At 41.2% G+C, this 26,788-nt stretch overlaps 1 protein-coding gene across 1 annotated transcript in view; it reads left to right on the top strand.

Moving 5' to 3' along the window:
• plcb1l (phospholipase C beta 1-like) overlaps nt 1-26,788 on the top strand; it is a 116,729-nt gene that overhangs the window by 82,198 nt on the left and 7,743 nt on the right. The window contains exons 12-31 of the mRNA XM_073492844.1: nt 943-1,025; nt 1,280-1,364; nt 5,360-5,534; nt 7,844-7,914; nt 8,222-8,318; nt 8,575-8,659; nt 9,331-9,455; nt 9,621-9,775; nt 9,876-10,040; nt 11,345-11,444; nt 11,641-11,745; nt 11,869-11,984; nt 14,602-14,740; nt 15,304-15,357; nt 15,797-16,016; nt 16,794-16,962; nt 18,323-18,399; nt 18,497-18,586; nt 18,727-18,784; nt 18,974-19,060. Coding sequence (XP_073348945.1) covers nt 943-1,025; nt 1,280-1,364; nt 5,360-5,534; nt 7,844-7,914; nt 8,222-8,318; nt 8,575-8,659; nt 9,331-9,455; nt 9,621-9,775; nt 9,876-10,040; nt 11,345-11,444; nt 11,641-11,745; nt 11,869-11,984; nt 14,602-14,740; nt 15,304-15,357; nt 15,797-16,016; nt 16,794-16,962; nt 18,323-18,399; nt 18,497-18,586; nt 18,727-18,784; nt 18,974-19,060 — 2,256 coding nt within the window. The remainder of the gene's footprint in view (nt 1-942; nt 1,026-1,279; nt 1,365-5,359; nt 5,535-7,843; nt 7,915-8,221; nt 8,319-8,574; nt 8,660-9,330; nt 9,456-9,620; nt 9,776-9,875; nt 10,041-11,344; nt 11,445-11,640; nt 11,746-11,868; nt 11,985-14,601; nt 14,741-15,303; nt 15,358-15,796; nt 16,017-16,793; nt 16,963-18,322; nt 18,400-18,496; nt 18,587-18,726; nt 18,785-18,973; nt 19,061-26,788) is intronic.

The raw sequence follows: 26,788 nt of genomic DNA, 5'->3' as shown, positions 1-26,788 counted from the left end.
ACAAAAAGAGAAGAGTCGTGAAAGAAAGCGGACGGGAGAGGGCTGCAGATGGAGAGGGTTGAGTAACAGATAAAGATTTTTATTGAAGGAGATGGAGCAAATGGAAATGAAGGCATTAACAGAGCCGTCGTTCAGTCGTTAATGATGCTGTAATTTGCTTAGACACCCGGTGGTTAGAAATCTGATACCAGAAGTTGAACTTTCATCACTTGAGTTGGGCAGTGACACCCCTTCCTGCCTCAGCTCTGTAAGCATATCCACACTTTTGTGTTCTGTTCTGCACACATATACATTTATATTACACTGATAATAGCATCTGATACACAGCCACATAATTCTCCCAGGATCGGTAGACTCAATTCACCATAATGCCATGCAGCCAGACAACATCTTGCATTGGGAGTAAGGCGGGGTGTAATTTATTTTTTCTGCACTACTGAGTCACTATCTTTTCTATCTTATCACTCCTGCTTTCTCCTACTGTTATTGATTTCAACATGTTCGGGCGTGTTCGCAGGCACTCTAGGAAATGTAGACAATGTCATGTCATTGTTAAAGGATTCTGGCTGCTATATGAGCTGGAGTGGGTTTTGAAATGCTTTATTCTCCCAATGACTTTACAGCAAATTATCAAATAAAACCAATGCTGACTTTCATTGTTAGTCTTCTCCAGTTGTGTGTATTCAACATAATGATGATGAACTTCATTTTCTTACTTTTACATATATAATGAAGTTAGCATGTTAGCCAGCTAGCACCTAGACACATTCATCCTGGTGATATGTTGCCCTTAATTGTTTGAATGTAACAGGTAGCCAATCCTTACGTACTGCACCTTTAATTATCTTTCAATTGGCGAATCTATTAATCGACTACTGGTTGCAGCGCTTAACCTGATTTATAGTTATATTATCTTTTTTTCTTTTCTTCTTGTGTTTTTAGGAGGTGATCGAGGCCATAGCAGAGTGTGCCTTCAAGACCTCGCCCTTCCCCATCATCCTGTCTTTTGAGAACCACGTGGACTCGTAAGTCATTTCAAATCAAGAGTGCAAAGCTCACAGTACAACTGTCGACCTTATCGATCAGTACTCACATCAATAGGCTCTACCAATCACTCATTTTGAAAGCTCCCATTGGTCGTTTTGTCCTTTAATGGCTCAGAAGGGGCTTCTTAGGAAAAACATACATATTCAGTGTGTATTGATACTTTGAGAAAGCATTACGATGTGTGTTGATGTGTGTGTCTGTGTTTGCTTTTTGTGTGTGTGACCACTCCCAGACCGAAGCAGCAGGCTAAGATGGCAGAGTACTGCCGGTCAATATTTGGAGACGCATTACTGACAGAACCTCTGGAGAAATATCTTGTGAGTACATAACAAGCTCATACACACACACACACACACGTGCTCTCACACACACACACACACACACACGTGCTCACACACACAGATATGTACGACATGGCCAGCAGCGAGGGATTCAGCAGATATCACCACACAGATGAGTGCACCATAGGGAGTGTCCTTGAACACTGCTGCCCAGCACGCTGCCCATACAGATGTACATTCAGGAGGCAAAAGGCCAAGACTTAGTGGAGTCAAAATATATATTCAGTCTTTTGTGCTCATACACTACTATTTCTCTCTATTTATGTCACTTTTTGTCCGCTCTCCATCTGTCTCGCAAACAGCAACTTATCGACATGCCCTCTCGCACCTGGCAGAAAGTGTTGTCACTGTTTTCCTCTTCCTGTCACTTCAGGCACGCTCTGAAAGTGGCCTCCTCATTCCAGTTTTTAGTCCCCTTTTCAATCACAGTCACACACATACCTGTGGCTGTTTGCGTGCCATGGAAGACAACTTTTAATGATTCGTCCCACCAGTCATTTTTATTCCCCTGCGTCACCTCCCCTGTTATCGTGGGAGAGACGGCGGGCGACAGCCATGTAAGATTAAACCGAAGTGTTTTACGCTGTAATCTAAACGCGGCTTTTCTTGGCAGCCCTTTATCTGTCTCTCCTCTGTTGCCATGGCTACCAGTCAAAAGCTTGCTTTGTCTCTTTGTGGCCAAACTCTGTTTTTTTTTTCCCCCCAAGGCGTCTTTGTGTGTAATGACGCAGGCGCTTGCGTGAGGCAAATGTCGACACTTGTCGCAACAAACTCTCACATGCTCGGGCACCTCTCGTAGTCCCACTCATGGAAAACATGGCCTAAGAACGATCCTGCACACATATGTACTTCAACAACAGCACTTACTCCTTGTGTGTTATTCACTGGGGATGTCTGGTCCCTGTTGGTATAACACTACAGAGCAGCTCAAGTTCCCAGCAGCTTTCTGACTGGATTTGACATTGAAGTATTATCAGCCTTTCGAAAGGAATGGCAGGGGGAAGGAGAAGGAGAGAGATACAAGGAGACAGACACCAAGGGAGAAGTTGGAGAGAGGGACAGAGAGAGAGGGAGAGAAAGTGCGGGTAAGGAATCAGATTTCTACCACTGAGCATGTAATAACTGGGAAAGGTGAGTGCAATGACAACCACTCCCCTCTGGCTTGGAGACAGCCGTGTATACAGCGCATCGAATGGGATATCGGCTCCGTCAGTCCATAGGGACGGGGCCAGATAGGCTAATATAGATAGATTGGTTCCAGCTGAGCCTAAGGTGAGAATAAAGAGGATTACAGTTTTCTTAGGAATTTAAGCTCCTCTTGTATCTCCACTCCATGGAAGTGTCATTCATGGTGAATAGGAGAGCTGGCTACAATGTTTGTTTTATTTTTTTTCCCCCCAATTAAACTGTTAACAGTCTGCTCTTTAACCAAAATAGATAGCTTCAATTACTTTAAAATTGGATTCAACATGTTTTCATGTTTTTATATGTCTCTCATCCCTGCCCTCATTATGCCGATGAAGGCTGCACTGCCAAAACATTTTCATTAAAACTACAGTTAAAAAAAAAAATCTGAAATGTCAAGAAATAAGGCTATTTTTCTTGCAGTTTTTTCTTAAATCTTGTCGAGGCTTAGTCTTAAGCTGCGGACGGAGCAGAATTGGCGAGGCGAGATGTACTCGCAGGCGGGATTGAGAGTAATGTGGGCAGAAGAGCAAACATAAGCTGTTGGAGCTACTGTGGCTAGCAGGCTAACAACAACATCCCACCAATTCAAGACGATACACCTTTGTTCACAGGCTCATCACTCTATTACCTTGCAGCATCCCTCCTCATCTTCTACAGAAAGAAAGAAATATAAACAATACTTACAAAAGGAAAGGTCTATCCTCCTTTTCTAAAAAAAAGGTTTGACAATGGATAGTCTTTCAAATGGCTCCTTTCACAGGTTTAAAGTTTAATAAAGGAAAACACATAGCTGACCTCAGATCAGTTACCTAAACGCACAGTACATAATTTCTGCCACTAGGGGTCTCTCAATCAAAACAAAACAAAAAACATACATATTATGTAGCGTGGGATCATGGGAGTTGCTGTTTTCATTGTTGCCGATGAAAATCACGAAATGACATGACTCAGGCAGAAATGTTCGCAGACGAGATAATGTTTTAAACTTTTATTCACGTTATATTTAGTCACGTTCACCCATTTCCTTCACTCTCTGACTCTCTCCCGTGAGTTTTAACGGCAGGTGACCGAATGAAACGCACCCATATCTTGAATAATTTAATGCAGAAATGTTACATTCTATATCTTTAAAAGTGTAAAAAATACTTATTTAAAAGTAAAAATCCTGCTTTCAAAATAGTGCTTCTGTATAAGTACAGACTAATTAAGAGTTCTCATTTTGCACAAAAGACTCCTGTGAGTGTAAAAGCAACATTATGTAGAAATGCCCCTCCCCATCCCCAGTGCACCACTGTCATAAATACAAATCCCAGGTCTGTAACAATTTGTCAGACGTGATGTAGGAACCACATGATTAATGTTGCTCCAGGGCCGATTAAACTGACTAATCACATTTTTGTAATGTCACAGCTTTGTGAAGCACATGGGAGAAGTTATCCTTTAAAACGTGTGTAACGCTGTGAAAGGGTTTTTATTGCCTAAGTGGGTTTTTTTTTCCCTAAACCTAACCAAACAGTGACAGAAAACTGGAAAGAAATGAAAAAATGTCACTCAGTGTAGAAATAATAAGTGAACAGCATAATATTTCCCAAGGGGGATATATAAACCCCAAACATCAGAGTAAGAGACCTGAACACTACCCATTCAGCCACAATAGGTCATAGTCTTAAGTTAAAGTGATGGTCCAGGCGTAACATTAATTATGATGTTCAATATCAGATTCACCGGAGAGAATAGACCTTGAATCTCTTTTTTAGAGCTTTTTGTGCCACTTCTTGTTCTGTTCGTGCCCTCTTCTTACTCCCTTATTACAACCGAGCAGAACGAGGTTGGGTAATTTGGGAATAAAAGCTTAATTGAATCCATCCAGGTAAACTGAAGTTTAATCAAATGTGTTTAGTGCTGTGCTTCTGAGTGCAGTTGCCAGCGCCATATCCAGTGTAGAACTGGTTTCCATTGTAGTGGAACTGTGTGAGTGAAGCCAAGGCCAACAGGACATCTAATCTTCATTTTATCCCTTCCCAACGACAACAACAGCAGGCAGGTGTAGATGGATGTGTGTGGCAGTAAACACAGGAAATGTTGGCTGAGGTTTGGTGTATGTTTCCTCTCTCTTGAGAGAAGTCAAGTAAAAGTAAGAAATGAAGTTTAAAGTTTGGTTATTTTTATGGTGGATGGGATGTACACTCCTTGGCAGTATGTGTGTGTACTCAACATCACTGCTGACTTTCTCAATAATGCATTATTAATATGCCTAAACACAGTCATCCAAAAGCAGTGTACCCCATAAATAAATCAGAGATCTGCCTACTTTCAGCCAGCACCCTTGAGAGAGTGAATGTATTTGTTTAACGCTCAGTTTCCCCCCAGGAAGCTGATTTTAATGTTAAAAGTGTAAACTTTTGAGGTGTAACATCAACAGAGTTTCTAATGCTCAGTGCCCATCCTCGCGATCACCAACAGGATCTACTCAGCCGAATCTTCTTTCTTAAAGTTCGAGAGGGATACAATATTTATTTTCTAAAACTGCCATGAATTTAGATTTGAAATGACTCACTCAAGCAAACAACTTCGGTATTTTCTTCCTTTGATAAGCCAATTTATCTCCCAAGTGTCTTAATGGAACAATTTTTCAGCCATACAGAAACATTTTGAAACTTTAAAAGTGTTGAAGTTGAAAAAGCCCACATTTCTCCCTCCTTCAACAGATCTTCCTCTCTTCCCATGTCTTCTTTTTTTAATTTCACTTCTCCATGTTCACTACTTTCTTCCCTCTCGTCCAGCTGGAGGCTGGTGTGCCGCTGCCCAGCCCGATGGAGCTGATGGGGAAGATTTTGGTGAAGAACAAGAAGAAACACCACAAGACGGACGGCAGCACCAAGAAGAAACTGTCGGAGCAGGTTTCCAACACCTACAGCGATTCTTCCAGTGTGTGTGAGCCGTCCTCCCCAAGTGCAGGTACAGCACACACACACACACCCTACATCCTACAGACGAGAGCCATCAAGTCACACTGGAACCGTTGAGTTATGATGTTTCAGATGTTAAATGTAGCCAAACCGTCTGGGTCCGTCTGCAACAAGGAGCCACAACTCTGTGCCGTCCAAAAAACGAACCAATGGAGCAAAACAGTGCTATTGTTTATCATTCATCATTTTCATGGCCCTCTCCATCAGCTGGAGGTATTATTGGCTGTTGCACACACTCCCTGTCAGCCGCACACACTGCACCGTCACTGGGGCGTCTTAAACGCAGGCCAGTAGTGGCCTTCAGTGTGTTGGTGGGTGTGTGCATGTGTCTGAGTGTACATTATACTGGTGAACTTTTATACATCTGAATTTATGGACTTCTATATTTTCACAGCTGCTCTCTGCTTTTAGTTTTCCCCAATCAGCCATATATGCTTTAGGTTTGACCACACTTGATATGTGTCCTTTGTATGTGCATGTATGTTTTCCTTTTTCTCTTGTTATTGTACATGTTTATACATTCAGTATATCACTCAGCTGTAAATTATCATAAACATTACGATCAATTACCTATAATTTTCTCCAGTAGCTCAGCTGAAAGCTTCACTCTCACCCTGACACACACTGCCCCCTGGTGGGAGAAAATAAGCCGCACATGTGTTTGACGAAAACTGTCAAAGATCATAGAGGCAATCCCAGATCAGTGAGGGGGTGGAGGTTTGGTTTTTGATGCGGGCACACTGAGGTTTGTCCCTCCACAGACAGACAGAAAAACTTATTTAGATGAATTTATAATAAACTTGATAATTTTCGTTTGCAGCACTTAAAGTTAATAGATCAACGTACTGTTTGTGGCTACAGCACAAGTTTTTCTTCACCTTTTTTTCTTAATATTAAAATGAATGTTAAACTTATTTTTATATTTGTCAACTAATTAAGCCATGGTAAATATATGAAATCAAAAATGTTGATTGTGTCATGTGTAGCCACATGTCTTAACAGTTTCCACAGCACATGTTGTGTTTTCATCTCTAACAGAAAAAAAAAATCTGCAGGGCTTCTCCAACTTCTGTGTAGTGCTGGAGGCCAGTCATTAGCTCGTGTTAATCTACTCCATTTCTAAACTTAGCTGCTGTTACTGTCGCACTCTTTATCGTGTCACATCCTTTGGGCTGTCGCAGAAAATCCTTCACAAAAGGTAAACCCAGAGAAATGAGGAGGGTCTCATTTTTCACATCATGTTACAGTCCACTCTCATACGGCCAATAAAAAAGGGATTAACACATGTAAATTGCTACAAATTGTTACATAGTGGCCCTTTAACTTACCAAGTATAATTGTTAGTCACTAATTGGACAATTCGACATACTACAGCAACACATTGTGGGTAGTTTTTGGAGTCCTGAGTCTGCAGAGCTGTCTGTCAGGCAAGTTCAACAAGCTGTAGTAATCAAAATTTTAGGGGCCGCCTGTGTGGCCTGCAAGCCAAACCTCAGGGCAAACAGAGATAACAAGGCAAACTCATCTTTCTGCTACCATCTAAGCTTTATTCTGTTGTGCGAGCTCAGTAACACATGAAGGCATCCTGGGGTAAAAAAGACACTGACATAGTATTTCTATGTTTAAAAGGGAGGAGAAGTTACAATATTAGGTATGTTACCTGTTATTTGATGCAGCACAAAGCTTCTCACTGACACGTATTGTCTTATCTCACCTGGTTATTGACAGTAGTTTGACCTTGACCTTGAAGGAAGCATTTGTTGCTGATGAGTTTGTTTTCTTCCACACAGGTTCAACCAAAGAGGAGATGGCAGACTCCTCGCAGCCTTCCGAGGGTGCCGAGCTCAGCCTGAGACCGCAGGGCAGAAAGTCTATCGGTGAGTCATACATAGTGCATGACCTCAGATTCTGAGGGAAATCATTAGCAGCGCTTCTCATCAGGCCGGCCGCAGAAGCTGTAGGTCACTTCGACCATTACTCCGCTAAAATTAATCTCCCCAGCTGGTGTGACCTCAGATTCAGTGGGAAATCTTTAGGAGATAGCTCATTATGTGGGCGCAGAGGATGGGTCAGCTCAACCAAAACAGTATTCAAATTAATTTCCTCAGTCCATAAGCTCTGTGGGTTTTGACCTATAAGTGTAAACCTCATTTGTGTCCCTGCTTTAGATATAATTGCGGCTACAGATCCTCGATAAATATTTGCTTAAAGGCTTTTAGCTTTCGGAAATGTCAATTAAACTGATTAAACTTTCATCATCATATTTAACTGTAACCGTATTTGTGACTCATGTTTCAGGCGAGGTGGAGGCGGAAAGTGAGGATGAAGACGACGATGATGACGACTGTAAAAAGGGCTCAATGGATGAGGTGTGTATCTCGCAAGTGACTCACTTCAAACAATCGAAATAATGAAGATTTACAGCTCAATGTACTAATTGCATGTCATGTACTGATGCTACCCCCTAGTGTGCATGTGTGGTAATGCATTTCATTCATACTTTGATTCTCAAAATTCCTGAACAACAAGTCTTTTGAGATTATTTTGGGCTCATGAAGCTTGTGAAACAATCTTCTCATTGTTTTCAAGGGATGTAAAAGAGCTTTTTTCAAGACATCGTGCTGTGTTAAATTTAGATATTTGCTTGTGTGTGTGTCTGTGTGTTTTCTTGTACAGGGTACAGCAGGCAGTGAGGCGTTTGCCACAGAAGAAATGTCCAACTTGGTCATCTACATCCAGCCAGTCAAGTTTAACAGCTTCGAAGCCTCTAAAAGTATGTACAGGGCTCACAAGGGTGCCGTAAATCCTTTAAAAGCACTTTAATGTGGTTGTTTTCAACGTTTGAAAAGGGCTTCGATTTTTTTATAAAGCGCTTGAAACTACTTCAAAATGAGTTCTTATATAAATGGAAACTTATTGCATCATTTCCATAGAAGAGCTATAAACATGTGTTTATGCAGCAATGATGTCTTCAGTCTGTCCTGTCCACTGGATCACTGTGATCCAAATATCACCATATGTGCCCACAGAGATCAATCGCAGCTTCCAGATGTCGTCCTTCGTGGAGACCAAAGCTTTGGAGCAGCTGACCAAATGTCCTGTAGAGTTTGTGGAGTATCCTTCTAACTTTTACTGGCGCATGTTTGTACTTAATGTGACTCACAGTGTTTCTTTTTCATTACTTCGCTCATCTTGTTAAGATATCAGCAATACTAGTACAATAAGATAATAGTGATATGTATCCAACTCGTGATTTTATCGTCAGTAATTCTCCTTTTGAAGTTATAGTACGTGTAGAATTTTTTGCAAGAGGCACTGAATAGTTGAACAGCCAACATCAATCAGAAGCACGGTGTTTCCCAGAACTGTTATGTGGATAATAAACAGATCAAGGTCCCTCTTAAATTCTTAAATCCAGTAACTTGTGCACTTTAGATAACCTGCCTCTGTGGTATTAAATGTTAGAAGTCACAAAACTTTCTAAAACTGTTCTGAAATCCCGGCTTGTGACTTAAGATAACCAGGCCTTCATTAGCATCTTTTAAATCTTCTCCTAAAACCTTCTTTTACAGGGAGGCATTTATGAATTCTTAAATAAGCTCTTGGTTTTTATCATTTTTCTTTGTTTTATCTTTTATCTGCTGTTCTTCATCTGTGCTGCTTTTATCTGCTGTTGTTTCTCTCTTTTCCTTTTCTGTGAAGCACTTTGTATCTTTGTTTAGAAAAGTACCAGAAACAGTACCAGTTGTACTTGATCCGAAAGATCCTTAACCAGCTCTGTTCAGGTACAACAAACTGCAGCTGAGCCGGATCTATCCTAAAGGTACCCGAGTGGATTCATCCAACTACAACCCTCAGCTCTTCTGGAACGCCGGCTGTCAGCTTGTGGCTCTCAACTTCCAAACCATTGGTGAGGGAGGATAGTGAAAGACATTTCTATCCTATTTATTTTAACTTAGCTGTTATTTAGCTTTAGTCAACTACAGTACATATATACAGTATGTTATTTCTTTTTTCCTTCAGTGTTGTTGACTCATTCAAGTAAACTTTTTCTTAATCTGTCCTCACTCCACAGATTTATCCATGCAGTTGAACCTGGGCATGTATGAATACAACGGGAAATGTGGCTACAGACTCAAACCAGAGTTCATGAGGCGGCCGGACAAACACTTTGACCCTTTCACTGAGAGCACAGTGGATGGGATAGTAGCCAACACGCTGTCTGTAAAGGTATGTGTTGGTCTTTTTGTGTCTGTGAAGCTCATGTCTCTCTCTCTGTGTTTTATCTTTTTTTTTTTCTGTCTGTCTCGCTCTGCTTCCTTCCTTCCAGATCATCTCAGGCCAGTTCCTGTCAGATAAGAAAGTGGGCACGTACGTGGAGATCGACATGTTCGGCTTACCGGTGGACACCAAGAGGAAAGCGTTCAAGACCAAGACATCACAGGGCAATGCTATCAACCCTGTCTGGGAAGAGGAAGCCATTGTGTTCAAGAAGGTCAGACCATGGCTTTGTGCCTGAACACATTGGTATCATTTGTGTTTGAACTCTTTCTTTTCAATCGATTGTACCAGCAGCGTGTAGATACATAAAAGTAAAATTGTCTGCAGTTCACATTAGCTTTTATTAAACCTTTACACAGTGCAGAGAACAAATGAACAGTTAAATCATTTGTAATGGCTGAATGTCATAAAGCCTGAAATAAAAAGAGACTGTTTCAATAAGGTTTAGTATCAACTTCATTTCATTTTGAATCAAATTTCTCTCAGTTGACTGCAGACAGTGTTGTAAGGAGTACCCAAAAGTCATACTTGAGTAGAAGTAAAGATATTATGTTAAAGCAACTTTATGTAACATTTTTACTTAAATTTAACAGCTTCAAAATCATTTTAATGGTAAAATGTCTTGTAATAGGATGAATGGTGTCTCTGTCTCAGCCACTCTGCCCCCCCATCACTTGTTTCTGCACTATTTTTAACACATAACATTGTTATGTGTTTTGTTTGTAGTTAGTACATACAGTACGTCTGACACATTGTTACACACCTGGGATTTGTATTTATGACAGTGATGTTGCACTCAGAAACTGTGGGGGGCGCCAGATTGCACAAAATGCACATTTCTACATAATGTTGCCTTAAAATATGACTTTGCTGAAAGTGAAAGTCACCCATATGAATAGTACTTGAGTAAAAGTCTTAAAGTATCTGATACTAAATGTATCTAAAGTAATTTTCTGTAACTAAATGTACTTCATAATAAAATGTTATCCCATCTGGATAATTATCAGATCTGGTATTCAGAATCAGTGTTATGTTTTGTTTAGTTTTGTTTTTTTCTCTGATTGCCAATAAGATAAATTACTTTAAAAATGCATTACTTCTGCTCTGATGCAGCATGCAACCTGCAAAGTAACTTGTCACTAAAGTTATCAAATAAGTGTTGTAAAAAGTACGGTATTTTTCTCCAAAATGTAGTGGAGTGGAAGTGTAAAGTAGCAGAAAATAGAAATACTCGAGTACAAGTATCTCATAATTGTATTTAAGTTCAGCACTTACAGTAAATATACTTACAGTAGTTACATTTCACCAATGATTGCGGGTGCTAATGCAAAAACTATTTCTGAGAATGCGCAGGTATTAATATGGGCATGTGTGTATGTATAGTATGCATACAAGGTGACAGTTAAAAAGCTTTCGTGGAATATACATTTTTAAATATTTTCTGTAGTAAATGTAGTAAAACAGTAATGTGATGCCATCCTGATGTGATAATGAGTGCATCTTATACATTTTCCTCAGGTTGTTCTGCCCACACTCGCTTCACTAAGGATAGCTGTGTATGAAGACGGAGGGAAGTTCATCGGCCACCGTATCATTCCTGTGTCAGCCATCCGTCCAGGTGACAGCTCTCATTGTCCACCATGATTTCAAACATCTTCAAGTCTGATGATTAAGTCACTTTTCTTTACAGTACATCATCAGAAATCATGAAAACATTAGGTTAATAGAAAGAAGGCAGAGACAGCACAAAACAGCTACGCGCAAGATGTCAGTTTCTGAACTTATGGACCCTCAATCTGACTCTCGCCCTGCAGGCTATCACTACATCAGTCTAAGGAACGAGAAGAACCAGGCCCTGACTTTGCCTGCTCTGTTTGTGTATGTAGAAGTAAAGGACTACGTCCCAGACACGTTTGCAGGTAAGTTGCAGGAGAACATATTCAAAATCTAAAAGTAAAATGTTTTCAGCCAGGAAACACTGCAGATTCAGAGACGTGCTCCTGTTACAAAAAGGCTGCTCTGTTTTTCTGCCTGCTCCTCAGACGTCATTGAAGCCTTGTCAAATCCCATCCGTTATGTCAACCTGATGGAGCAGAGAGCCAATCAGCTGGCTGCTCTCACTTTGGAGGAGGGAGGAGAGGAGGAGGGCGACAAAGAGGTGTGTGTGTGTATGCTCTTCTCCCCATCGTGTTTTTGTTTATTTGTGGAAAGCTAATCAGTTTCTAATTTAGCTGAGTGGTCCCTCAGCCAGCTGGCCGTTCTCGTCATCGTCGGGAAGCAAGCAGTTCCGAAATTGAAAACATACGCTACAGAGAATGAGAAGCTGCAGAGAGACTTCCCTTTCCTCGGCAAAAATCTATTAAGATGCAATTTAGAAATAAGCAGCATGAGGAGGTTTTTAATGTTCCCAAAAAGTAGTTTCAAACACACAGCCATCTAACAGCGCTGTTGTCATGAGAGGAGTGATTATGAACCACAGCTTGAGTCCAGCACAGATCCCCTACAGACGTCAGCACAGTTTGTTTTGGCCACTTTTCATTTCCAGTCGCTCCATGATAAACCGCACTGCACCCACAGCTGTAGCAGTGCTGTTGCTGTATTTTATCAAGCCTCTTCCAGCATCCACCTGCAGGCTGTGATTATAGGTTTCCTCTGGGGGGGGGAGGTCTGTCATTGTGACTCAGTGAACTTCCATTCTGCTGTGCTTTAAGGTTGATGCTTGTAGGGAGTGAGTTTTATATGCTAGATTTAAAAAATCAACGCCGATCCCCACCAAACACGCATGAAGTCATATGTGACATTCTTTAATGTGTGCCTGACATGGTTTCTGTTTAAAAAAAAAAAAAAAGGTATAACATTTTAATGAAAATCCTTGAAATATGGCAATTACAACTTCTCCTTCATTAAAAATTAAAAAATATATGAATATGTTAATATTTTTTAGCTTCTCCTTTGTTGTCTGAAGGCGGTTGACAAATTGCTTTAAGGTGCATTACCGCCACCTTCTGGATCAGGGGGTTAAATTTCACAACATAATGTCACACTAACAGGCGATAGAATGACACGCCCACACTGGCCCTGTTCAGACCTGGTATCACCATCTGTCCTGAGATCGGATCACAAGTGGACAGCTCCAAGTGCAGGTGTGAACACCCTCAAGATGCTCTGAGGACACATTTGAGATCCAGTCACTCAACACATTGAACCTGTAAAGGCAACATCCCAGACTCCTCTTGTTTTTAAGAGTTGCTGCTTGAGGAGAAACTTAACAAACTGTGGCTATGACAAATCCTAAATCATTGGTGCCTTATTGAAAACCTGTCTGTTTTCATGTCTAAAGTGCGTCGTACTGCCCAACAGCTGTTTGAACACAGTTACAACTGATTTAACCATTAACATCAAATTTGTTAAAGAATATAACCTCTTGCCGCGCTGGTTAGCTCAGTTGGTAGAGCAGGCCGTCCCATGCACCGATGCCTTGTCCTCGACGCAGCATCCCAGGGTTCAAGTCCAACCTATGGCCCTTCCCTGCTTGTCGTCTCCCCTCTCTCTCATCTATCTCATCCCGTTTCCTGTCACCTCTCTGAACTGTCCTGTAAAAATAAAGCCCAAAAGTGAGAGCCGATCACAAGAGGTAACTCAAGATTCAAGTCAGGACGCATTTAATGCCAGTTGTGATTTGACGGGCTTAAAGCTGTCCACCTGTGATCGGATCACTCAGGACAGACGGTAAAACCAAACGTGAACAGCCTCACTGTCTCACAACCCTGCCACTAATCGCCACAATGGCTGATATGGTCTGCGTACGGCATTACACATGTTTTTTTGGCCAAGCAGCTCAGACTGTTTTAACAAGTTATGGCTGCTTAAGAGGATGTCACTGTCTGCATCTCACACTAATGGGCCATCAACATTACCATAATAGCAGGAGAATGGTAACCTCATAAGTGGTGCGTGCGGGGTAAAATAGCAGCATCTAGTCACTTTAAATGCACTAAAGTACGGGGAGCCAAAGATTATTGTAGACACAATGCAGCAGGGAACTGACAAAGCATGATATCTGAGGAGAGATGTGGGGTAGATGTATGGTGCAAGGCAAGGCAGGACACAGGGTTATCTAGGGTTGTGAGAAGAAGGGACTGGAAAGAAACGGTGTCCCCGAGGGGCTTCTTTTATCTGATTTGCCAGCTGATACGATTGCCCTCGAGAATGGCCGACGGGGAGCTGCTTCATGCTGTGACCATGGCAACAGTCGCCAAAAGTGGTAGAGCAAGGAAAGGCAGAGCACAGTGTGAGGAGATGAATGCTTGAAGGAGGGAAAGATCTGGATACTGTGACTAGAGCCGAGATTATTTAAAATTACATTAACGTTTCAGAGATAAGAGAGACTCAGCGGAGCCGAAGGGGAAATTAAGATCTGCTGGATCAGGAAAGGGATGTTGAGAGTGGGTTACCAAAGCTATGTCTACAAACTATCATGCAGGACACAGGTACAACAAGAGAAAACAGATACCACCACTCGAGAATCGAATAAATCCTTTGTGAATGTGTTTTTTATTTAGGTTTTGAGGTGATGTGAGGAAGAAAAGCTTTTGTAAAATGATGCAATGTTTTTGTGTACGACTCTTTAACTGCACATTTTAGTAGCTGAAATGTATGATAATTTAAAATGCTCTATACAACATTTCTCTGCAGAGGAGTCGGTAGTTAGCACTGTATTTACAGATGTGTTGACTTGATTCATCCAAATGTTGAATCTTTGATGTGATGGGCAGGTGGAGGCAGGAAGTGATGCCCCCTCAGAATCTAAAGTGGACCAGAGGGTCACGCTGCCTGCAGAGAACGGACTGAGCCACACGCCCATTATCGCCCCGAAACCCCCGTCACTGGTCGGCCACCAGCCCCAGTCTGCAGGTACTGTACAGATAACCAGCAGCACAGTTTCACGAGCTGAGATGACAGTTGAAGTCTTTCGTAAACACACTGAAAGTTAGGTGTTACTTATTATGTTCAAACATCACAGTCGCTTCAGGTAACACTTCACTTCAAGTGTATTCTTAGACATTAAAATTGCTCAGTATGAAATATGCCTTTATTCTTAACTGTAAAAATGCACTGTACTTTGTCAAAGTGAATATTTAACACTGTTTTAATGTGTTGCAATTAATCCTCTGTTATCTTATAATAGACGCATAATGTATCTGCCACTGTCACATGACAACAGTTGAGGGTTGGGGATGAAAGCCTTAACTGAAAATATTTAAATCTGCCTCTAAGATTATATTAAAAATTACTGAGAGTATGTTTCCCTCTATCTTATGTTTAAAAGATCTGCTTTAACAAGGTTTATCTATATCAAAACAACATGTTGACATACTTTATTTTTTGCTGTAAATCAGTAAAAAGCTTCAAGATATTTATTATTAATTATACAGTTAACCTGCAGCTGAACATGTGAACTTGTCTTTGGCGACCAGGCTCATTGAAACCATCAGTGAAGACTGAGGACATCATTCAGAGCGTCCTCACTGGTGAGATTTATGTTTTCTTCATGAACACTTGCTCTTACAGTACTTGTGTGCTTATTAAATAGACACCTGGACTGACTGACTTTGGTGGTCTTGTACATGATACCTATTGGAATGAATTTAAGCATAATCCTGTGCCAAGAATATCGAGTAAATTGACTTTTGATTGATTTACTATTGATTTTAAATCAATAAAAGAGTTTTTGTAGCTCTTGAAATAGTTTTAATGACTTATTAAATTGGTATAATGTAGATGAATTGTTAATTTGCACATTTTTACCAGAAATCTACAATGTTTTTCTGTAGGAGGACCTTTTAGGTTTCAGATTTTAACAGTTAATAACTGATCTGCACTGACAGTAGACAATGTTTTAGTGATGTCCAGTTTGTCACTTTCTCTCTCGCTCACCTGTGTTTACCTTTTCCTCCATCCTCTCTTTAGAATTAGAGGCTCAGACGTTGGAGGAGCTGAAGCAACAGAAGGGCTTTGTCCGCGAGCAGAGGAAGCAGTACAAGGAGATGAAGGAGCTGGTCCGGAAACACCACCGCAAGACCAGCGAGCTGATCAAGGAGCACACGGCTCGCGTGTCCGAGCTGCAGAGCCAGCACCAGCGGCGGCGCTCCGCCCTGCAGAAGAGCCACAAACGAGACGGTAAGAAAAGGTAGGTAGCCCTCCTCTTCTCCGCTTCAAAGTGTCCCACCAGTTCACCTCCTTCCCATGAAATCTTTCCTTTTTAAGGGAATCCAACAAAAACACAGAGAATTGTTGTATATGTGTCACTTACAACTTGTCAAGCTGCCGAACTTATCCTTAGATAATTGAAAGTAATTCTGGAAATTAGTGTTTGAAGCAATAATACTTCAGGCAACTTCAGGGAAAGGAAATTCCAAGGACACATACAGGCGTGTGTATATATATATATGTATATATATATATATCTACATATATAAAGGTGGATGATTTTTCATTCCCTCCGTCCTTCTGTATTTACTCTTCTGTCTTCCATTGAACACATTGAAATACTGAAACTAAAATTCCACTGTTTTGTATCATATTGCTCCAAAACAAACACCACAGCACAGACAGAAGAGAAAGGCACTACGTGTAGAATAAGAATTAGTGGATAAGGCTTCTTCCAAGCCTCAGGGACCCGTTCAGGGCCCTCAGGAGTCCATCACACGCTGAAGAATCAGTACTCAGCAAAGATTACAGTCCTCTCAGCCAGTGTGGACCACAGAGGAGCACAGATAGCACAATTCCACCAAGTTACTTCAAGGTGCAAGATAAGAGGTCCTTCCTAAAGTTCGAAATAACTTCAAACATTAACATCAAGTGTGCAAACATTAACATCACTGTGCTGAAAAAAAAGACAGAGGTATCTCATTTTGTGGATGTTCCCTTTGTGTGTGTGTATGTGTGTGTGTGTGTGTGTCTGCAGTCGGTCCGAACACTCTCTGTCGGCCCTGGACCAGGAGCTGTGTGAGCTGGATCAGGAGAGCAGCCAGAGGCTCGCAGAGCTGAAGGAACAGCAGCAGCAACAGCTCCTCACACTGCGCCAGGAGCAGTACTACAGCGAAAAGTACCAGAAACGAGAACACATCAAGCAGGTGCTCACGAACACACACAACAACTCCTGGCACACCTTTGCCATATGAAGCGATGTAGATTTCAGAGTTTAAGACGTGCACCTGAATGCATCATGAAGTCCCTCTGAGTGTGTCAAACTTCAACAATAGAGGAGAGATGCATAGATACATTTATGGAAATAAACAACAGAAAACATGCCCACATTTGGAGATTGGCAGACACTGTTTCTGACTCACTTATATATATTCATATTTTATTAACCACATTAATTGTAGAAACTGTGCACTAGAGAAAACTGGGCACATTGTGTATCTGCGATTTAGGAATTTAGGAATAAAAATGCATGAACAGTAACAACACATAACACTCTCTCTACTCTCTGTATCAGTTAGCTCACCAACGACAGGGAAATAAGCCACCATTATAGGATCGCTGTAAATGATCTCCAGCTATACTGTATTCAGAGTCACTAACAATGTACTGATCACTAGGAAATTTAATGAAAAATAGTAATCATAACGTGGGCTGGGTCCAGATTGACTTGGTGTTGGAAAGTCCAGACTTTGAGAGTATGGAAAAAATACCACTTATATGGGCTTAAATAGCTTTAAATAACCCTTTTGCATTTTCTTGTGAAATTGCTTAATAATTGGCAAATTTGTGAGAATAGATATTTTTAGCAAAAACCACGCTGTTCCCCTAAGGTCCATAAAGTATTTTACAGTTATTGTTCAGTACATGCTGCACATATATGGATGAAAGACTCAAAGCTCCAGTTCTCATGTCAGATTTCCCATCATCTCTCTACATCTGTGTGCTGCCTATTTATGGTCACCAGACTTGTAGCTAATTTGTGCCGTCATTACAGTGAGCTGATTGATTACTGTGTAAAAACTTTCATTAAGTCATTTCCTTACATGCACATTCTCTGAATCTATAGTACCAGTTGGGGCAGTCAGTGTTCCCACACAAACAACATGTAGAAGCATACATAATATAAATAAACACACACTGTATGTAGCAGTCACACACATGTAGGAGCCTGCCCTGACTTGTGTTGGACTGGGTATAGTGCTGACTGTCCCCCGTTGTCCCGAAGCTCAGAAACGCTAACACAGACTAATCATGTCAGACAAGTGAATAAGTGAACGCTGCTATAAACTCACCAGGTAGAATATTACATCACTGTGCTGCCTGTGCACGTGTGCTGTCGTATCGTGTGGAAAAATAAATGGCTTCTGCTCCAGTACGCCTGCACAGCTGAGGTGTCAGAGAGGTTCATTCAAGCAAAAGAAAGCAAACATAATGGTGATTGTGTTTGTCCTCTGTTAAAAAATTAAAGCAGATGTTTCCTGTCTCTCTTTGTGTGTCACTCTCTAGCTGGTCGAGAAGCTGACCACTATCGCAGAGGAGTGCCAGAGTGCTCAGCTCAAAAAGCTTAGAGACATCTGTGAGAAGTAAGATTGCACTCAGCATACAGCATTGCGCACACACTCACAAACACAAAAGGTTCCTGTGTTTTCATCCTCTCTATCTCCATCTCACAACCTGTAGAGAAAAGAAGGATCTCAAGAAGAAGATGGACAAGAAACGGCAAGAGAAGATCAACGAAGCCAAATCTAAAGACAAGAATGTGACAGAAGAGTAAGTATCTGTATTTAAACATTAATAACTATAAGTAAACAGCACACGTTATGTGTTATATTTGTGTGACCACTAGATGTCACTAAATACTAAAAATTTAGCCCTGTTTGGACTGACTGTTGATAAAATTCTCCCCACAGAGAGAAGCTGGAGATCAACAGATCGTTTGTCAACGAGGTGGTGCAGTACATCAAACGGGTAAGAGAGTACATGGCTATGGAGAATGTGTAATCACTAGTTATCATCACCAAATCATATGCAAAAATAATTCAGATTTGTATGATTACACTACTACCTGCAGTAGTAAACATTTGTGGGTGCAGTATTATAATCGATGACATGCACAGACCTTATAGTATCTGTGTTTGTGTGGGTGTGTACGTGCAGTTGGAAGACGCGCAAAGTAAAAGACAGGAGAGACTACTGGAGAAGCACAAGGACATCCGCCAGCAAATCTTGGATGAGAGGCCAAAGGTAAGACAAGAAAATGTTAAACTCAAATGTGAATGAACTGTGAATGATTTGTGATCTGTTTTTGTCGATACTGTACACACACAGATATTTTCATTGATTCTGTCACACGCTTACCATCGCGCTTACATGGTCTGCTGCATGGCAGAGTTAAAGGTGCTCTCTGGAGTTATGGGAAGAAATTTTAATCAGAAGAGGATCTTAATTGACTGATTTTGTATTCCTAAACAAACAAAATAAACAAACTCTCTTCTCTTTCCTGACTGAATAAACAAACTGACAGTATCTTGGGGACCTTATTTTCCTCTGAGAACAGCTTGTTTATTCAGTTATGGAAGTTAATTACCTCATTAATATTGTAAATATTAAAATTCTGAGTTTGGATTTCTTCTCCAAAACTACATAGTGCTCCTTTAAGACCTTTATTTGGTTTATAGAGAGCAAATGTGTAGCTTTTACACAGATCTTTGGTCAGTATTTTGCTCTTTACATCATAGATGATTGAAACTGAAACATTACTTTGGTTAAATGTAAGTGAATTGTCCTTGAACTAAACTATATCTCTAACTGGACCGTGGATGCTCTTGTACACTGGAAAAGCCACTTCACAGAAATGCTATTTTCTAGGTAATTGTGTCTTATATGAAGTGTAGTGAGATAGTTTGACTAGATATTAGATAAATATACTTTGGAGTTTCTGCAGTGACACCACTGGGGGGCGGCCCGGTCCAGGTTTAGTGAGCTACAGCTCTGACACTGTAAGATGACCTCTTAATACAAAAATTAGAGTTTTTTCCACTTGCTGATATGGAAATATGTTGCCTTGGCTTTTAAAACCAATACCAGCAGTAAAAATAATGTCACCATGCAAGAGTAGTTTGGATTTGTAGTAATGATAACTGCCTTTTAACAAAGAGCTCCCTTGCTGCTGTTGTTAATTCGCTTCCTGGAGTCAGGACATCCTCCCATCATTCCACTCTTCTCATTACTACATACACATGGATTTTTTACCATGACAGCTTTTCCTGTATGAGTTGCACACTTCCCAACCTTTTCATTGTGACTGTCATTGTAGGGCGATTGTGCAGCTGAAGAGCATGGTAAGACCATCGTTTGCATCCCAGCACTCAGTATTAACACAGCATCAGCGTGGCCGCATTAATATGCAAGCTTTTATACACTTGGGCCGCTGACTGGCAACAAGTGAATGTGCATTGAATCTGTAATAGCTGAGACCTGCTGAGCATTACTACAATGCCGAATGCTGTTTGATTTATTGCAAATTTGTTGTGAATTCTTCTGCAGAGAACGACAAATACCGTGCGGATGTATTTCTGTATTATTAGGTGAAGTCTGCGTAGCATGGCAGCATAACAGGGGCAGCAGATTGGCCTGTGTATAGCGAGATCACAGCCCAGTTGGAGTGCTCAGATTTAATCCCACGTGTCATCCTTGAGCAAATTCCTTGATACCAGCCAGAGAGTGAAAGGAAGAACTATCAATAAGGTTTATTAAATCAACTCGATAAGATTATAAAGCATAAATGTATCAGCACTACAGTAACACAGAGTTTTGCACAAGGATCTCCGGACTGTATCAGGAGACGGACTGTAGCTGTCTCACATATTTGTAATCAGCAATCCTATTTAGAGCCCGACCGATGACCGATATCACAAATATATTAGTAATGGCACATATGATGTCTTCTATGTGTTGATATGAAAACTTATTTTTCAAGAGATTACAATGTTTAAAGCTGCAATATGTAAGAACTCTTTATCTGTCAAAATCATACTCAAAACAACTCTTAACATGTCGCTTACATATCGCTAAAGAAACAGCTAACTGCTGCTAACTATCGCTGTCATTGCCTAGTTAGCTCAGTTAGCCGTCCAGCTAGCAGTCCGGACTGGGAGCTGTGAGACCGGAGAAGTGTTGGTATTTTTTCCTCTAGTATAGTAGCTTTGGACTGGGACAGGCTGAGGCTAGCTGGTTAGCACGCTATATTTAGTAGATACCTCTGCATCACAATACACAGACGTCATAACGTCAAGACTGTTATTTTCCACATTCTGTTGATCATTTTAATTGATTTTTGAATGTTTTCAACTAAAATTCTTGCATATTGCACCTTTAAAAAGATGCTTTGGTTAACTTGAAGTCATTAAATTCCCAGTGAAGTATAATGTTCCAGTGCACTGATGTCATTTTAGACAAAAAAGCTTATCGTTAAACTGTAAAATATCCTGTCATCAATGCAAAAAACGTGTGACTGTAGGTTGATATATCAGTATTGCAATTTTGTACTCCCTGACATCATTTCAGCCCCAAAAATCGAGTACTGGTCAGGCTCTAATCCTGATTATGGACATGATTATGTCACAAATATAGTATCATGTTGTACAAGTAAATCCACTTAACACAAAGGCAGTAACAGTCTTTTTCTCTCTTGTTACAATTTTCTCTTCTCTTTCTCACTTTGACAAGATATTTTAATCTTGTCAAAACAGACCAGATTAATGCAGTACCGACCATATAACAGCACGCTGCCACTATAATCAAGATTACCCCTGCTGGCCTCAGACACACTCTGATATGAGCGTGTTTTCCTCTTGTTGTCAATGAAAGAGCACAGTGTACGTTTACCATATCTCATGAGGTACTGTTTTATAAAGACAGGCATAAATCAGAAGTGTTTCAGTTGGTGATGGTTGCATAGCCACCCACTCTCATAGTGACAGCTCCTTGTTCCTTTGAAACAACTTGAATCCAGTGTGGGAGGGTGCAGTATAGATATCCACCCCAACACCTCACGTACAGCAGGTCTGTCACACTCTCGCTCGAAACCGCAGTATGGAGAAATGAAGTAGTGACACTGAAATGCTGCTGATGATCGTCTGCTTGTCATGTAAATCCATCAGGTTATTGAGCTGCACTCCTGTCCAATCCAGTCCTGTGGTGATCCTCATCATTTTTTTAATAGTTGTTCGAGCATTCTTGTCAATAACACCAGAATTACAATGATTTCATAAGCCAGTAATTACTCAATATGAGCTGTATGAAACAGGATCATCAGGGTCTAATTAACATTAAATTAAGATGGTTTTCTCTGATGAGAGAAAGACATGCTGCTGTTTCCTTTTGCTGATCACTTCTTCACGTCTTCCAATCAGATCTCATCCTGTTAGCAATCATCGTTTCCCACAAAATCCCAACTGATTATCCATCAGCTGACCCCGCTGTCACAATCGCTTCTCTAAATCGACATCCGGACAGCGGCAAATTTGATTCGCCCGAGGAAGGCCATTACACAGTAATCAACCATCTCAGCGATATCTGTTCCAATGCAAAAAACAGTCATCTGTATGCAAATTATGCAAGAGATGTTAGAGGACACAACTCTGGAGACAGCTAACAGAGAATGCCTGCCAGGGTTATGTGTGTTTGTTAAAAAATGCAGGACGCTACCCTCAATGTTTGGAGCAGCAACCGTAATTAAAATCCCCCTCCAGCCAAAAGATTGTTTGTCTTCTTGTCCCTACAGTTGAATGTTTGAGTTTCACTGTGTAGAAAGATGTAGAAGTGTGTTTTTAAATTCACTGCTCGAAGAAAACAAACAGTGTAAAAGCCACAAGCTGTCAAAGACATTCAAGAAAGAAGGCAAGCAGGCTGTAATCATGAGTCCCCGCGGGGTGTCTGTCTTTTGTCAATAGTTCATACTCTAAAACACAGAGGCCATGACTATCCCTACCAGCCTCCGTCATAGTTGTTTTTTAATCTTTTATTGTGGCATGTTTCGGCTGCCCTGATTTCACGTTTCACTTCTTTTGTACTCTGTTTGACCTCATCAGGTAGTCGCCCCTCAATGGCCTTTTCTTTTAAAAGCATCTGAAGAGGGTTTATATAAACCATGGAGTCCAGACTTTAAACTGAAAGTTAATGGTGGTTCACAGACCATAAGCAGTAGCAGTAACACTTTATAATAACCATCATTAACTTCAGTTAATAGTTATTTCACTGTTGCAACTGGTGTTTGTGATACTTTGTGGTTAATAAATAGTGTTGTTCTATACTTTCTTTTGGATGGCCATTATAAAGTTGCATCTGATGTTAATAAATCTTTACAATTTGCTTCCTAAAGGATGAAATGCTTTATAAACCAACAGTGAAATAACTATTGACTCTTGACTAATTTTATTAATATGACTCTCGTAACACCTCCCAGTCAGTTCAATCAATATAGCCTTAGAAAGTAAGCTAACATGAGCCCAGTTCTTTACATAGATGCTTTGTACATCACCGCGCTCCCCAAGCAGCATTGACACTTTGGGTACATACAGCTGTGTGAAGTCTATTTCCATCCAGCTCGTTTCTAATAGCATGTGGAATTGTCCTTGAGCAAAACACTGAACCCAAAAACTGCTCCCAATGAGCAGATCATTGACCTTGCATAGCGGCTCTAATCTGTGTGTGTGTGTGTGTGTGTGTGTGTGTGTGTGTGTGTGTGTCTGTGTGTGTCTGTGTGTGTCTGTGTGTGTGAGTGATGAATATGAAGCATTGTGACGAACTTGGCTCCCCCAGTTAAAGCGCTTTGTGAATGCAGTTCATTCACCAAGGTTAAAACTGGCTATATCTGAGGCAAAAGGGGGATATTGTTGAATTCGCTGGCAGGAAACACTTTACTATGATTTAGTCCTTGGATGAATGTAAACAACAACAGGCTGACACATAAACATAGAAAGCGTGAGGACTAAAGGACAGGAAGTGGACCGCTCCAATGGGGGCTAATGGATGAGGGCGTAAATAACCAGGGCAGGGCCAATATAAAAATACTTTTGTTGTGTGTGTGTTTGGTGTGTGCATGCGTGTGTTAGTCTTTATGAATCAGGGAGAGGAAGATACAACATACTTTCTCTCTCGTGCAGTTCTGACCCAGTTTCTCCTTTGGGCTCAGAGCTGCCACTAATGGACAGCTATAACTATCCCTGGTTAGGACCCCGAGAGCTGAGCAGCCTGCTACAACGGTAGCTCTGTGTGTGTGTGTGTGTGTGTGTGTGTGTGTGTGTGTGTGTGTGTGTGTGTGTGTACATGCATGTGATATATCAACCTAAAAACTGGTACAATTACTCTGCTATGCAACTAACAGCTTCGTGGGTATCATTCCCAAACTGTTTGAAGACAAAGGGATGTAAAATGTGAGCGACTTGTTTCTTTAAGCTTTGACGTCAGCTGTCGGAAGTCTGAGCTTGTGAAAGCGGGAGGATCACGTAATACATCGATCGGGAAGGTTGAGAGAATAAGAGAGACGTGGTGAGGTTTGTCGTCACTCGCAGCATGTGCACTCAGGTGTCACTGTCCTGTTAATGATCCAATCAAAAAGCCCCCCAGGAGTCAGCAGTGCGATGGCGAACGCCACCCTATATCCTGGCATGTCGCTTCTTTTCATCTGCCACCTGGTCACATTGCCATATGTCGGCCTTTAATTATTCACACCTCATGTCGATCGTGATGATCTTTATATCGATTGTCAAAGCGCATTCCTCTTCTGAGACGTATAATTTGAGATAACAAGAAATAGCATTGGCTTGTTCACTTGAATGTGGCCTGTCCCGCATGTCCTGACTCCTCAGAGTGAGTGATGATGTCTGTTTTTGCTTGATTCATAGAGAGGCAGTTTTGAAACATTTTTCTTTGTCAAGGACTTTTTGTCTCCATGTAGCTTTGGCCTTAAGCGTTGTACATCCAACCTGTTCAAACATAGTCAGATTCTAACCCAAAAACAACAGATAAGATGGACGTCGAGTAAAAAAGGACTCCATCTCGCCTCCCCGAAGATTTCATGATTGGACTACACCAAAGGCTTACTACGCCGTGTTGTAATTCCTCCCGTTACACACACCTTTTTTGGCTGTGAAATAGAGTATGAAAGAGTGATATGGCAATATGTTTCACAACAGTGTGCGTTGGTGTATGTGCGAGTGGTGTGAATGTGCGTAACGTTGTGGCTGATTCTTTCTTACTTAGATGGGAAAAAAATGTGACGGTGTCTCCCCACTGCGAGCCTTGAACCATCACACGCACACACACGCACACACACACACACACGTTTGTTCGTTCCACAAACAGGAGTCCTGTGCGGTCGTCATGGAAACTCGGGTCCCCCTCCTCTCTCACCCACCCTCCCCACCTCTCTCATCCTCCTCTACCCTTCATGACTCTCTGCAATCTGTTAATTTGGAACTCGGTACTTATGACGCAATCCCAGGGACGGCTACTGAAGGTGGAGGAGAGGAGCAGGAGGGTGGGAGGGATGAAGAGAGGGTGAAGCAAACAGGTTGGAGGAGACATGGAGGTTTGGAGATGAAGAGAGAGGAGGCCACTCTCTCTCTCTCTCTCTCTTCCACTGTCTCTCCCTCTCACTGGTTGTTGTAGGGGTGGCCACTATGTTCCCTCATCACAGACTTTGATCTGCATCATCTCTGCCTGCCGGGTTTGCATCAATAATGCACTTATGCCGATACATGCACACACGCGCACACACACACACACACAATACCCACAGGGCACACAGAGACAGTGCAGTAAAATCCATTGTGTGTGTGTGAGAGAGTGCGCGTACATGTTGCACGCTTGGTTACTCTTCTGCTCTATTATGCTAGCTGCTATTTCAGATCAGTGCACGAGTGTTCATTATGTATGCCCACATGTGCTAATGAAGCTCTCCAGGGTTATGCTCTGTCTAAGGATATGCTCTGTCTACACTCCTCTGGAGAGGGTCCTCTCTATAGTGTGGCTTTGAGGTTTTCTGGCTTCAGCAGAAGCCACCTTTTTTTATAAGAGGTGGGAACAGCACAGAGACTGTGGCACCTGATTATGTGAGAGCAAAGAGAGCAGATGGAAATGGAAAAACGTCTGTTTTCCATGCCATTAAAGCTGCTTTGAATTGACAGTAAAGAGGGAGAGTGTGGCTGAATGTGAAAAGTGTTACAGTACAGTATGGTAGCCGGTACACTTTGGGCTACATATGCAAAGTTTGTTGCAGGATTTTAAGCACACGCAAAGCATAAACGTAAAACATTTGACAAAAAATAGAATTAGGAGAAATAAGACTGTTGAAGCAGACTTTCAGTCTATGCAAGTTTTAAAGGATAAAATCATCTGAAGGAAAGTCCGGAGAAGTCTCGTCGTCCACAAAACATTTCTGGAGCTTCATAGCAAAACAGCGTTGCAAACATTCTCCTCAACAACTCAACTAGTTGCTTTACAGCAGTAGGGTGTCGTTTTAAAACACTGGAAGAAGAGAAAAGTCAGGGGAATATATCATTTTTAAATGTATATGTTTACTTTGTTTGATATAATTAAAGAGAGGTAACATTGTCTTTGTTACAGCAAGCAGCCAGGTTTAAAGCCTGTAATAACCAATATTTAAATATTAACAATGGATCAAATGACTACGTGGAATGTGAAAGAGGTCACTCCCTCGTGTAACTCTACGCAGCATCTTTCAGCTCATTTTATTGTTTTTGTGGCCCACACCTTTACAGTTTTGGTTATATCACATCATATCAGCCTAATTTCCAGTAGTCCCAGACAGGTGTTTTGAGATAAAACGCTCTTTTAAACCCACTGTATGCGTCCTGCCCAGCACCAAATGGCAGAGACACAAAGTTAACAGTGAGAGCATTCTGATATTTCACTCAGGAGGTGATTGAACTCAAAACAGTACAAAAA

Source organism: Pagrus major, chromosome 22 (genome assembly GCF_040436345.1).
Source record: "Pagrus major chromosome 22, Pma_NU_1.0".
In the NCBI taxonomy this organism is placed as follows: domain Eukaryota; kingdom Metazoa; phylum Chordata; class Actinopteri; order Spariformes; family Sparidae; genus Pagrus; species Pagrus major.
The sequence above is the reverse complement of the archived record's forward strand: the minus strand, read 5'-3'. Positions and strand labels throughout refer to the sequence as shown.